Below are 15,302 nucleotides of genomic sequence, written 5' to 3'. Positions count from 1 at the left end.
GTGAAGCTAGTTGACAGCGTACATGCAGGTGAAGGCCAGCAGAATGGGTAGAGGGGAAGTCGATGACAAGATATTAAATAAAAAGAGCTGGGAAATTAGATTGAACAGCATCAGAGCAGGGGGAGCACTGTAAGAGAAGCCGGAAAGTAACTTAAGGACATACCAGCTGCAGAAGATGAAATGAAGAAAATGGGAGAGGGATAATGGAATAAAGAGCTGGGACAGCTTGTAATGATTTATATAAATCCCTATCCTCTTTTATGTACAGTCCGTCTTTCCAAAAGCACGAACCCTTTGAAGTGTAGTTTTGCGAGACGATAAATTCCCAAAAAGCCACTGCTTGTTGGAATCCCCTTCAGGATTGGAACCATTAAAGATAGGAACCACTTATCTAAAACAATAATGCCAAGCAATATGTTTTAATATCTCAGCCTGGGGAGGAAGTGCTCTTTATCTCCCCTCTTTATCTATGTTCCACTAATTTTTCTCTCAAATAAACGTTTTACTGCATCATACATACGGCAGAGGTCATTGTCGTGATAAACTGATAATAGCGTTCTTCTTATCAATGATTTTCCAGGCTGAGCGCAAACAGCGTTAATTGTTTTTGAGCCACTGGTTATCTACCTGCTTATTTGTTTATTGGAGAGTGGAGCAATCTACTGCATATTTGAAACATATAATTAGATTATCCATGTAAAAGGGACATTGACACACACTGCTCAGGCGTGTAAAATAGTTTGTTCTCCTTCAAGCCTGTGAAAATTTAAATGGGGCAGATTTGTTTTATCACTTTGGTCCCCATGTTATCTGTGCTGTTGGCTGTGTGGGGCATGTACGTGCATGATCAACTTTGCACATACATAGAGTTAAGCTGTCTCAAAATGCATTTATCCTTCTTCACCTTGTGTAAAGAAACACTACCCCCTTCTTATTGTTTTCAGTCTCACAGTCTGTTTAAAGTGTGATTAATCTTGCATAAGGAGCTTGGCAGAGAGCTGTGTGTAGGTGATGGATGAAGAGTGGTGTGTGAACTCTGCCTGGGAACGCTGACATGAGGGATTCATGGAGTGATGTATCTGCCATCCTGTTGGTGTCAAAGGTTACCCAGATTGGATTCATAGACGACACGTGCAGCATGTTACTGTCTCACCTCCCTGAATCCAGACACTAGTCCTTTATCTCCAAAGCAGCTTTATTGTGTGGATACAAAACGTTGCAAGTGAGCCCCGCTTTATCTCTCTATATTACAGTGCCGTGACCCTGACCCTTTGCACAGATGAAGAAAACACAGAAAATGTGCTGTGGGAGTTTTAAGTAACTTGAACCTTTTGTACGAACCACCTAATGCTGGAGTAATCCAGCATTTCTATCTGCATCTGCCGCAAAAGTTTGCCCTTCTCTGCTCGAGGCGCTTCCAGGATATTTAATCTCAATTTGTTGCGCACACACTATTCCTCCCAGGGCCATGCCTGAGGAAAACTCTAGAGCTAGTCCGTGCGACACATTGTTCTCCCGCCTCAAGGTCCTAGAGAGGGGCTCTTTGAAACAAAATGATTCATCTCCCTTACCTCCAGTATGACTCTTCAGTATACCGCTGGTACTTCTTTGTTACCTGTCCTGCTAGTTTGCTCGCATTTAATTTTTTCTCATGTTCCATTTTGATTACTTTTGCTGCACAGATAAATAGGTAGCAGGAGGATATGCGTCCTCTGTGTTTGTTTTTCATTTGCAGCCTACTGTAATCTGCTGCCACGCTGCAAAACTCTTCAATTTATGCAGCGCTGTTAGAAGCATACAGTATATAATTTATGTAATGCATCCTATGTCACCTCAGAATGAAAAATATTGTGCACCCAAAGAGGGGGAAAGTAAATCGAAATGGAGATGGCAGTGTCACAAATAGATAGAAAAGGATTGAAATCTCACAGCTTTATTTAAGCCATGAATGTCTAAGAATAGAAAAATGATTTACACATAACAGTGGCAGCTGATAAATGCACCAGAGGCAAAATAACGGGAAGAATGTTTGAAAATTACATTTGCTGCTTCATGTGGTGACCTTGCACACAGCAAATATGTGTGAAATCTAGGTTTCTAGGCGTGAAATCTGATGGAGGATTAAGACGCTTAGAGAGTCAATAAAGGTCTAAATACGCAGCCAATTTCAATGAAGTATGTTCTGTTTCATCAGTATCTATTTCTGATTTTCTCTCTGTAGTTTAGTAGTTTAGAAAAGAAAAGATATTGTTTGTGGACAACTCTAATATTAACAAATATAAACATACATACATACATATATAAATGTCTTTGGAATTATTCTGTAACATATTATTCCCAACCAACCAACTGCTCCTTTGTCTTTTGATCCGGATTTCTGTGAAATCTGCAAGAAAGAGTCCACTTTTATTATCCCACTGTGGTTTACAGCTGCATGAACCATAAGATCACACAGTAAAAACACACACCTCAGCTGTAAATACCAGCAACTCTCACTATGCAGCGACAGATAAACTTGTGTCGATGCAGCAACCCGTTTGCTAAGACAGCATGTGCCGAGCAAACCTGTGACCGTTGGAGACAGCAGAGTAACAAAGGCCGTGAAGATCAAATTTGACTAAATGAATTAGGTTGCGTGCAGTATGAATTCTCCTCAGAACCAATGCTACTCAGGAAGAGGAGGGCATGGAGACAGAAAAGGAAGCTATCAATAAAGTGAGGCTGTAGATAAGCCTGTAGATCTACTCTGCTTTGTTTCAACTGCAGTGTTGATTTCCAGAAAGCGGAGAGCAGTCTATATACCGCCCGAAAAAACTAAATTGTTTTTTCAACCAGGTGATTTACTGTATCTCCTCCAATAGCATATTCTTCTCTGTCATCTCCTCTGTTGTTCCCTCTCGCTCTTCCTCCATTTATCCGTTAACTTTTTTTTTCTCATTGCTCCCGGGCTTTACCCACAATCCGTTGAAGATTCATTCGCTGATAAAAACCAATTGCTAAGTCCAGAGCACAGAGATGAATCATGGCACTGACAGTGAGGTGCTGCACATACTTACTAATGTCCACATTTTAATGTGCATTTCTTCATTTTTTTAATCTGCCAGTTGACGCATTTCACGATCACAGCTGTTTTGTAGTAGCTTATAGAAAAACCACTGTAGTGTTGCTGTTTTGATTAGGTTCTATGGCCACAACACAGCTGTTTATTTCTTTGGAATATTTTAACATACTTCCTAATTCAACCTCTTTAATCGTGGAATATAACATGTGCACTAATATATCAATACAATGTCATCAGAAACTGAAACTGTGATGACATTTTTTGGAAGAGAGAGTAGGAAAGGGAATGCCTTACGGCGTGCCTGAGGTAATGCTCCAACTCTCTCAGCAGATGGTTTGAGTAGGATAAACAGCAGAGAGATAAAGAAAGATGCATCAAGGAACAGAGCTCTTCCAGACGTTGACACATGCACTGCATACTGATGATTTCACGCCGTTGTTTTGTCTATGAAGTTATTTCTATGTGAGCACAGCTATCTAAAAACAAAAATAACTCAAAGCTGAGATCTTGTCCAGATGGTGTTTCCGCTGTGAACAAAAATAGAAAGGCCAAGAAACACCCAACTGATGTTTGGTATCATCTCTCAAAAGGTCAACAGAAAGAAAGGTACTAATGAATAATTCAGTTCACGAAACAGGGATGGCTTCCTGTTTGCTAAAAATTGGACTAATTGATATGACTTAATTCATAAATAATGTACAAGTGCAGGGAGAACTTTATAACCTTTAATAGCAGGAGCCCATGAGATACTGTTTGATCTCCTGTTGAAAATGGAAATGAAAGGTAAACAGAGATGCAGATGATATGTTTGATGTGAAGCATGACCATTAGAGATGTGAAACAATGAAAAATCCAAGAGGGATATGAATTAGGATGAAGGTTTTATTCTAAAATGAAACAAGATGTCGCTGCACCTCAGTCCTAACATGAATAAATGAGATCTGCATGTCAGAAAAATACCTGAATGGAGCCAATATTGAACCAGCTGCATACCTAAGAAGCCTCACATCAAGAATCATCATCAAAGGCTACAGCTTCTAGCAGAAAAGGTGATGAATGCCGAATAAACTCCAATTCACATACATTTTTAACCATTTCCATAATGAAAGCATAAATCAAAGCACAATGTGTGTTGTGTTTTCTCAAGTCTTTCGAGGGGTTGGTCCTTGAATCTGCCAACACCTATTTTATAACGGGTGAAGAGATTTCACTTAGTAATACATAGTGATTTTCTAGCATGATCGAAGTACCCTCAGGCTGTTGAAACAAACTTTCTGTCCTTACGGTAACTCTTCTGTCAGGGCCGTGCAAACATATGAAAGCTGAGGCTTAAGTTAGAGGACACATTTTGCGGTGATTTTTTTTTTTACTCCCTTTCTTAAATGCTCACGGAAACCACATCTTGTTCAAGTGAATGAAGCACTTGTTCTCCATGACATAAAAAGAGGATATCACTATGGCTCAAGGCTGATTTATAGACTTGAACTGTCACTTTATCTACACGATAAACGTCCATTGCTTCAGTGGCTCTGTCCTCTTTGTTGGATTTAGGAAAGTTTATACTCCAGCTGAGAGTTTGACCTTAGACTCGAAACCTTGTTTCCTGTAAAAGCGACACATTCTCTTTGAAAATAAAGAAACAACAAAACACAGATTTAACCTGTGTGTTTTCAACCAGTCCACAGAACCAATTTTAATTAGATCTGGCAGAAATGCTTTCTCTGATATCAAAACTGTCAACTCCTGCTAAAAATGAGAATTGTTTCCTTTCCAGTCTTCAAACGTCTTTGTTTCAACAGTTACTATTAATAACAAATGGAAAAAAAACATGCAAGTCATTCTTGCAAACTACAAAGATGCCGTAACCTGAAAGGCTTAGCAACAGTAGCCCAGGAGGTGAGGGTTTACCAAATAGTCAACTATGATACATTTCTGTTTTGGTTTGTTTTGGTAGCTATAAAATAATCTCCTTTATTAACATTTATGTTTTCCCACACAATAGAACAATATTCACAACAGGTTTGTTGTTTACTCTCTGCTGATTTCATAAAATCTGACCCGTGGCTATGTCTGCCCAAACAGTTCGACCTGACCAACGGTGGAGTGATACACAGGGAGCACAGAGGAGTCACAGCAGACCAATTAACCTTTCACTGATCCCACTTATCATAAAAAGCCACTTCAGGCATTAGCAGAGACAGCGCAAGTGAGTGAAAATGAAGGACTGTGTGCATGATCTACAGTGTAAAACACACATACACACATGTGCTCAGATGTCCTAACCTTTGTAGCGTGTTCTCCTGGTCTTTAACACGACTAGTCATTTTCATGTCATTTTCTTTTCTTTATGGAGTCTGTTTATTGCTGAAATGTATTATTATTTTTGACAAATTCAGTTAAAAATAGTATTCAGTAGTTTTAAATATTCCACATGAAAGGGCACTGTCTTTTTGCTCCTTTATCGTGAATGTGCTTGACTTTTTACTTTTACTGTCAAACCCATGCAATAAAGTAAAAGCAAGAAGGACTTTAAGTGCATAAATCATTCACAGAGTGATTTAATGGTATGTAACAAGTACAGTGGGTAATAAAAATCATTACAAAACGCATAAAGTTTGGTCTTTCAACATACTGTTAAAGGAGTGCATGGTTAATACTAAATTAATTTCACTGATTCTTTAGATTCATCGTGTCTGTGCGCTTTATATTAATCCTGCTGAAAAGATAGGGTTAATCATATCGGCTCTCGTGTAAACCACCATCTATGGTAATTACGTACAGGTAATTGTATTGGAATGAAAGCCTCGATGCCTTCTTGGATAAAGATTGACATCTTGATGGATGCTGGGGTGGATAGGTGGGGGTGGGTTGGGTGATGTGTTTCGGCTGTATGATGAAGGGGAGGCAGAACAGTCACGACAAAGAAGGAGAGGAAGAAATGCTACGCACACAAGTCACTGCTCTGAGAAGTCCTTTTGGTCTAATAGAGATGTATAATACTGTAGCAGAGCGTAATGCTAACTGCCAAGATAATTCATTTGTTTGCACTTGGAGGGTGAATAGGTAGTTTTATCCAGCAGGCCGCCCCAGGCCATGCATGGACCATTGAGCAACTCTGCTTGGCAAAACAAATCAATCATCTGTATGAAAACCTGCAACACACAAAACAGACCAAAATGAGACACAACACACAAATTAGTTTCAGCTTGCTGTTGTTACTAGATGATTATAATAAGACTAGCTAACTGGCTGTTGCAGTGCCAGGTCCACTGCATGTCAAATAGTTTTGGTAATTTCATTCATTACAAATTTGTTAGATCATTATCAACATTTGAATGCAACATCAGCTATTTATCCTTGTGGTTTTGTGGACATGGAGAAACTGAATGTAAAATTTTATGACCTTTGTTATCTTGTGCTTACGTAAGGCATGTTCCTAACATGACTTTAATGTAGTCAACACAAACTGAGACACATGGTGTGTTTTTTTTTTCAGCATATGATTATTGGTTGTACCAGCTACTATTTTTATACACATTGTGTCCAAATGGGCCAAACTGTTATTTCTTGCCCCTGGATCCCTTAAAGTTTACAATTTAGAGGCAGACTAGGGTTTCATCTGGACAGTATGTGTGACTTGTCTTAAAAGGGTCCTGACTGTACTCACTGAAAAAGCCTATAATGTAGTGTTATCACCTGTAAAATAATTACCACCGGTAGATGATAAATGTGTCATATTGTGCATTTTGTGTTCTGATTTAACACTTTAGTTGAGTCGGGTGCCCATGTTACATGTAGCTTGAGGTGACTGTGTGTTTGCACGCTGCTAGTGAAGTTTCAGTCTGGCAATTTGGTTTGTTCTTAAAAGTTGTTTCAAGACACTGCATCGGTTGATGTCATGCACTGTTGTGAAAAGTCACAACTGACCATTCATTTTGGGCTCATCGACCCCATAAGTATGCCATCCCACCCACCCCCACAGGTAGGCTGCCACAGCTCTGCTCACATCTATCGCTAGTTGAAGTGTTTGTGCAGAGATTGATAAGTCTCGCAGAAAGTGTTCTTTTAGCTGTGAAGAAAAAAACCTTTGTTTACTTTTCCCCAAGACAAAACCATAAAACAACAGTGGATACAGTTACTGAGCCACCGTTGTTGCTGAAGGATGGTGCAGCTTCCCCAAGCTGGCCAATCGGAAACAGACACAGGAGCTTTAACAAGTCTTTGCCATTGCACAGACAGACATTATAACCTTTTTTTTTTGTTCTAACTTGAAAATCATATAATTTTGTATCAGCCCCAGAATAAAATATAAACCCTAAATTAGGCATAAGATGGTCATTTTAATGGTCGGGCCTTAAGAAAGCCCTTTTATTCAAGCTGAACAAATGAAAACTCCTCAACAAGATTAATGGCCCAGAATCTGCCTCAATTTATCATGCTGTCTCACCGGTTCCTTGCATACATGTGTGTGCTTGTGTATTCAAGTGTCTCCTGAATCAAACATAGTGCTGTAACCACTCAATAAGCAAATAACTGATTACCTCTTACTTCCCCCTAAGGACTCTGTGCCATCCACCTCTGTTCAGCAGTCTTGGATATATGCTTTGTGTGCTGAATAAAGTTAGATAAAGCAAAAGAGCAATTTGCATAGTAATTTGAGTAATTTAAGTTGTAATTTTTTCCTCAAAACTAAATTGATATCTACAAATGGATTTCCAGGTGCAGAAATTCAGAAGAGGTTTGTTTATGTGGGAGACGTTGCCCTGAAACAGTCCTGTTTTTCATACACAGGCTCTGCTGTGCCATCACTGCAGCAGAGTCAACTTTTCTGATAACCACTTAAGGGTACATTGACCACATGATGTGCTCCTTCCAGGTTTACTTGCTAGTGTAGATTGAGGTTCTCTCCTCTTACATGGGTCTCACCTCAGATGTACACAGTTTCAGCTTTCAGATGCCTCCTGCTGAAATTCTCATCATCAGATTTTTTTCCCCTCTGTCTTGACCTGGTGTGCTGTATCATTTTCACTTTGTGTTACCTCTTTTTCTCATTTTTTTCTCTTTCATTATAAGGAATCTTTTCTACTTAGTTTGTGAAAGACATTTTTTTTTTTGTTTTTTCTGCTGCTTTTCGGCATCTTGTTGACAACTTATTCTGGGTCTTACTAATCTCACGCCTTATGTCTAACATTAATCTGTCATCGATGTTATGATGTAGAAATTTGAGGGGAATAAACCATTCACAGAGAGACATTTAACTTGGACTCTTATTTCTGCGCACTTGGTAAATGTAAGTCCAATACACTCTTTCTTACTATGTTTTGGTGAAAGATATTACAGAGTCTTGCTAAATATGTATGTCTGTATAACTGCTAAATGTGCTGCTTACCAGGTGGTTGCTAACTTTGTGTGTGTGCCTTTGACTCCTCTCGCAGAACAAAATGTTAATTATTATGTTCCTAGAAACACGGGTCGGGGTGAAGGAGTAGCACCAATCTTCCACTCAAACGTATTTATCAACCCCAGACTTTAACATAGTTTTATTTCATTTGAGAGAGTCACTCTTAGCCTCTCTGATCCTGTTTGTCATTATTCATTCTTAGACTTTCTGTCTGATTTACTTCTTAGTGCAGGTAAAGTCATAGTGGGTGACTTTAACACTCCTGTAGAAGTGAATAATAACTGCCTCAACGCAATTAATTCACTATTAGACACTCAAGGAGGTGGTGTTCCACTAATATGATGAATGTTGCCTAATCTGGAAATACACTTTAATAATATATTAAAAAAAAAAACTCCTGTAAAGCTAAAACCACAAATTATTCCTCATTAATAGAGGCAAATAAGAACAACCCAGCCTTCTTTTAAGCACTGTAGCCAGGCTGACAAAGAGTCATAGGTCTGTCGAGCCTAGCATCCCCTTAACTCTCAGTAGTAATGACTTAATTAATTTCTTTACTAATAAAATCATAACTATTTGAGAAAACACATTACAGGAACGGCATGTACAGGTCACTAACAATCTCCTCTTAGCGTCAGACAACAGACTTCTCTCTCTACTCGTCTTGTTAGATCTTAGTGCTGCATTCGACACTATAAATCACAACACTGTATTACACAGACTGGAACATGTCATCGGGGTTAAACAAAACAGCACCAGACTGGTTTAAATCTTGTATGCAAATGATGAGTTTTCCATGCACACAAAAGATAGTTACAGAGTTTCACAGTCCACACTTTCTGTGGACCGATGCTTTTTATTCTATATATGTGCCCCTTCAGCAATATTTTTAGGAAACACAAAAACTCTCCATTGTTATGCAGATGATACCCAGCTACAGTATATTTATCTATGAAACCAGAAGAAACTATTCAATCAAACTTCAAGCATGCTTAAAAGACATAAAGGCTTGGATGCCTGATTTTCTACTACTAAATTCACACAAGACAGACATTAATTTGTTTGGTCATAAAAACTTCAGACACGTGACATGATGTCTAATCATACGCTTACCCTAGATGAGATAACATTGGCAAGTAATCTCATTATTAGTCATTTTTGGCCAGGATATCTCCTTTACATCATACATAAGGGTTTGGGAGGCAGACACCCTCTCTACATTTAAGACTAGACTTTCCTTTTTAACTAGCTAATAGTTAGGGGTGGCTCAGGTGACTCTGGACCATCTCTTAGTTATGCTGATATAGATTAGTCTGCTGAGGGACTTCTACTTTTACATGAGCTCATCTCCTCTCTCCTCCTATCATATCCTCTCATCTATCCATTCAAATGCTACCATTGCATGTCAATAACTATGTCATTTCTCTGTACCATAGTTGTGCTTGCTTCCTTACTTTCTCTCTCTGTACTCATCTGCAGGTATCCTCAAACCTGGAGCTTTATATCTCCACAGTGCAGTTACTGGCCTTACCAATCTGCCCAATGTTTTTGCTGCTTGTTGTCGTTTCTGTTTTTTTTCTCCTCTTTCTACTCACCCCAACCGGTCAAGGCAGATGGCCGCCCACCCTGAGCCTGTTTTTGCTGGAGGTTTCTTTCTCTAAAGGGAGTTTTTCCTGACTTCTAAATGTTTGAGTATGAGTTTGTCACCTAATGTTTGCTCAAGTGGGGTTGTTGGGTTTTCTATACAATCCTGTATACAATTATACTTTGTAAGGTCTTAAAACTTACACTGTAAAGTGCCTTAAGATGAGATCTGTTGTGATTTGGTGCTATACAAATGAAATTAAATTGGAAAAAAAGAAATCATATAAAACCAAAACAGTAAGGTGAAGGATGCTAAAAGACTTGGTAGAGGTGAGGGGAAATGCAGAGTTGGTTAAGTATTAACTACTACTATATAAACTACTTGAAGCCGATACAAGCTAACTGGAATAGGCCTATTCAGTCAAAAGAAATTTTAGATATTGTCCACTTAAGTAAAGGTCGACCTTGACATTATCTAATATTATTTAGTTTTTATATGATTTTAATACTAATTGATTTACTTTTATGCAGATAAGAGGCACATTGAATTTTTATTGTGTATGAAAACTGCTATGCTTGACTCTAATTGACCCTTCTTTCTATTGCTGTTGCTTTCCTTTCCCTTTGCATATTCTGTTCAATCCCAGAAGGGAGAATATTTGTCTTGTATGAAGAATGATGATTCCCGTTTTGATTTGATTTATCTTTTTCTTAAATTCAGAGATCACTGACATTTCTTTCCTCCTCTTTCAGGTGTCAGATGATTCTTTGGACTCCCCAGAGCCGGAGCCAGTCACCTGCATGGAGCCTTTCCTCGTGCGGAGGCTGTCTTGCCGGACGGTCCAGTTACCTCCATTGGTGTTCAGACAGGCAGAGCAGTACTACTGTGACCGTAAGCCAGAGCCAGACACAGTCACTGCTCCACCACGTCCCACTACACTGCCACTACGCACCCCACCTCTCATCGCCATCACTTCTGCTGACACTAGCAGGTAGGATGATGTGGACATATGTGTGTATATGTGTGTCTTTTCACTAACAAAATGTTTTTCAGTGGAATTGGTAATTAGAGTAACGGGTCAGTGGAGTAGTTTCGTAGATCAATACACTTGCTATCTGAAGTGACTGAAGACACACGGCTCACTAATTATCTCTGTCCTTAAAGCAGGAAATCAATGCATTTTTAAAGATTTACCAGTTGTGCAATTTTTTAAGACATCAACTACTAGCTGAGTTTAAATGAAAGGAATTTATTTCCAGGCACACTGCACATTTTGTGCTTTTGTTTATGTCCGTACCAGCACAGGCTAATAAAAAAACAGAGACTTTATGCAGTATGAAATATGTTATAGCATAATAATTTAATTAATCATTCAATAAACTGTTTGGCATTATGAAAATGACTGGCTGGTTCACAAAGATATTTTAGCTGTAGTGTTAAACCAATCTTAATGTTGTTACATTAATCGAATGCAAGTAATACAGGTTCAGGAAAATAAACACAGACTAAAAAGTTGTCAATGTGAGCCATTTTGAGTAAGTAAGAAAAGAAATGACTTTTAGCAGGCCTGTTGAAAATATATAGCAGTGAGGACATCATTAGTTGTTTTCATTTGTGAAAATATCTTCGGCCTGATTGACAAGTTACTGTAGCAGAAGTATTGAGCCCTGCCAAATTTAGAAGCCACCACATCTCAGCTCTGCTATAGGTTTTCACTGCGTTGCTGAATTTTCCCAGTAAAATGTTGAACTGTAAATGCTGAATTCTTTCAGAAGGCAAACAGTTCAGTAGGGTTGCTTGCTTAGCCATATTTTTAAGTTAAAATATCTTAATTAATTCAGTCTATGGTGCAAATTTGTCCAAGTTAATACAGTCAAGATCTATAGAGTAAATTAATTTGTCCATCCATGTTAAGTCTGAGTATTAATTACACTATTAGTGTGGCCTGTCTCAGATGGTGCCAGAAGACAAACAATAAGAAAACATGACTTGCATTAAAAGGCTGTTACACTGTATCACAGGTGGTAGATGAGGTCGTATATAAGTCATAATATTGGAAGATTAAGAATAAATATTGTGTGACAGCCTGTTAATCAACAGTCTCTCTATATATAAAATAAGAACAAAGGCATGCTGCCTTGTGATATTCATTTCACTCATATGCTAAAATGAAAAGCATAAATACAATTCTAGGCGACTTAATGTTTATGTGATAGACAACTCTGCAAATTTTGTTTCATACCATGAATCAAAAACCAGTGGCTTCCTAACAGGTAGAAAATCAATTACAGTATTATTTGGAAAATGTTGGCAGTAATGTAAAGTATTCTTGATAACATGCAAACCACTGGTATTTAATTATCCCTGACTGGCTTCTAAGAAGTGTGAATCATCAAATATTTAAGCCTAATAGATGTATGTTTTTTACCGCTGTCACTTACAAATTTTAATACAGGATATGTAATTCACCATTTGAGGCATAATAAAAAAACATTTAAGTAAAGATCAGTTAATTTTTGTCTTTGAAAAAAACAACTTTGCTACAGCAGTATTTTTACATTTGATGTTTTGATGCATCCGTGGTGTTATACAGCACATCTGGATGTATGTTTTATTTATTCCTTTCAAATGTAATTATCTGAGCATTTGTGACAATTACTCTATCACATAAGCTTATTGTACAGCCTGCAAATGTTTAAGTCGCAGTTTTAGAGGTTAAGAAAACGGTTTTGTGAAAGAATACAAAGAAATGTATAACAGATATTCAACATTGCTTTTAGTATGCACTGACAGTCTCTCCACACTTGGAAAACATGACCGTACAACAACTAAGAAAAGAATCACACCCTATCTGGAGAGTGCTGGAGTATGTATCAGAGTGGTTTTGATGAAATGAGGTTTTGGCAGAGACAGGCACCAAGTCTCCGACCAGCTTGACTCTCTGAGGGGAAACAGAAACAAACATACCAAACAGCATTCTGTATCAAAGACAGTGATCCAATGGGGAAGTCATAATTTAACATATCATAACAAGTCATAAGAACACAGCAGAAATATATGCAGATAGCTGGAAAGAGCTTATAAAGTCAGTGTTCAGACTTATTTGTCAGTGGAAAATCCCCATAGTCCAGGGTTAGAATTACATGAAAACAGATGAAAATTCCCTTGTCAGTCAAAGAGAAAGTGGTGCTACTCTAACTTGTCTTTGATCGTGATGGCATTCTTCAAAAGGCTCAGCATCTCACTCATCGTGCTACCCGCATAATACTGCTCAGTGACTTGTCATGTGCCAGATGAGAAAGAAAATGGATCAGCTTACCCTTTTTCCCCTACTTGTCCCTGTGTGTCTTGTTCTCTGCCTTGGGTGATGGGACCTGCAGTGTCTCACAGAGTGAGAACATTAAACAATAGAGACATGATCAGTGAGATACAGCTTATTAAGTGGACCTAAGCTTGTTAAAAGGCCTTTAATTATAGAATATAAGAGGCCGAGGACAGACTTTATACAAGAATAAATTGTTATTGACTTTCTTGAAACAAGGAAAGCTTGTGTCACTCAGTTTTAAATAATATTTTCAGGCAGAGATAACAATTTTTATAACAATTCAAGAGCACAGTCATACTGAAATAGTTTCCTCCGCTTCAAAATTGTGGTTAAAATATGTTGATTTCTGGAAATGGAGTTGCTTTTTGTCAGTGCTTTGGACATTTCTGCCTGAAGCTACTGTAGGAAGCGCACATCTACATTGTTCATAACACTGTCTAGTGCATTACCAACAGAAATTACTACATAAAATTAAACATAGTCTATACTGAATAATTTACTGGAAATAATCATGGTAATGTCAAAAATAAGGCAGGCTTTGGAGGTAAAAGGATCATCTTGTATGAATTACTGTCAGCAAACCTTTCTGTGAACTTTACAAAATGCTGTGTGCGACTGGTTGTGGGGCAGGACAGGCCTGTCATGGTCTCATCTTTTCTTCTTGGTCTTCTCTTTTTTTGTGGAGGAGAACTTCAAAATCTAAAGTCATCTTGCTTTATAAAACTCATTTAATATTATTTATTATTTATCATAATTGTGGCTGTGAACAAACCTACCTATTAAACCATCAGCTATGCTCAATCATGTTAACACAACTTTCATAACAGAACATGCTTAGTATGAGCAATTTAAGGAAAGGACTGAAGGAAGGAAAATGGGCAATGGCGAAGATTTTAACAAAGGCCATAGATCTTAACTTTGCTTGAAGCCTGATTCATTTATAATTCAGCATAGCAGCAAGAAAGTAATATACAGTTGTGAGGCATTAAGGATGGACGACGTGCTACACTAAACTGCAACTTTTGAGTGAATTCAGCAACATTAACTTTGTACGCTACTAAATGAGACTGTCTGCAGTATTAATGCACAAGTGGCAAAGTAGCACGAATTAGTGCACTATGTTTCCATTAGTTGCTCTCATAATGTGAATCATAATAATGATTCTGTCCATGAAACAGTGGGCTACCAGTGCTATTGTATTTGCCTTTCTTTGGTATTCACCTACAGTATGACAGCTTTTACTTAATAATAATGACAAACCTTATTGATTCCCCTTGGGGCAATTATGGTTGGACAGCTGCCAGACAGGACATATTGGCCCTACTACAGGGTCTCGGTGTCAAGGACACTTCAACAAGTAGTCAGGAGGAACCAGGAATCAACCACTAATCCTGGGGCTCAGGGACCAACTGAGCTACTGACATAACGACCCCCTGATTTACTGGTACTACAAATAACATGAGATTGCAAACATATTTCTATATGAATATTTTATTTAGGTTTGTGCATATTTTATTTATTTCATAACTTGCTCTGTTGGACAGTGTCTTTTGGTGCTGATCCCAATAAAGCACAATCAGTAATTACTGACAGCTCTGTAGTTGTCTCGGTTATGATCTCATCCCAAATTAACAATGAAATTCAATATAACTTTAGAAAAACATACAAACAATATATAAATTGATGATGTTTTAAAAACATATCAGTGATGTAGCAGATATATTATGTATGTAGTAGAGTGGTCAACGTTATTACTTACACCTGCTCATGTTATTTGGACTCATGATATGTTTGATGTTTGCAAAGTCTAGAGACAAACATGAAAAGTGTGCTAAATTTAAAATGTTGCCCATCCAGTATACTGTTTGGTGAAGGTGTGTCCCGCTGCACTCTGGGATATAGCTTTCATCGTGACCTTGTTAAGAAACAA

The 15,302-nt window shown here is 38.1% G+C and overlaps 1 protein-coding gene across 1 annotated transcript in view; it reads left to right on the top strand.

The window, feature by feature from the left end:
* LOC113150303 (cAMP-specific 3',5'-cyclic phosphodiesterase 4D) overlaps positions 1-15,302 on the top strand; it is a 63,099-nt gene that overhangs the window by 15,163 nt on the left and 32,634 nt on the right. The window contains exon 3 of the mRNA XM_026342750.1: positions 10,800-11,038. Within this exon, the coding sequence (XP_026198535.1) occupies positions 10,800-11,038 (239 nt within the window). The remainder of the gene's footprint in view (positions 1-10,799; positions 11,039-15,302) is intronic.

This window comes from Anabas testudineus, chromosome 9 (genome assembly GCF_900324465.2).
Source record: "Anabas testudineus chromosome 9, fAnaTes1.2, whole genome shotgun sequence".
Classification (NCBI taxonomy): Eukaryota; Metazoa; Chordata; class Actinopteri; order Anabantiformes; family Anabantidae; genus Anabas; species Anabas testudineus.
This window is presented reverse-complemented; position numbering and strand designations above follow the sequence as displayed.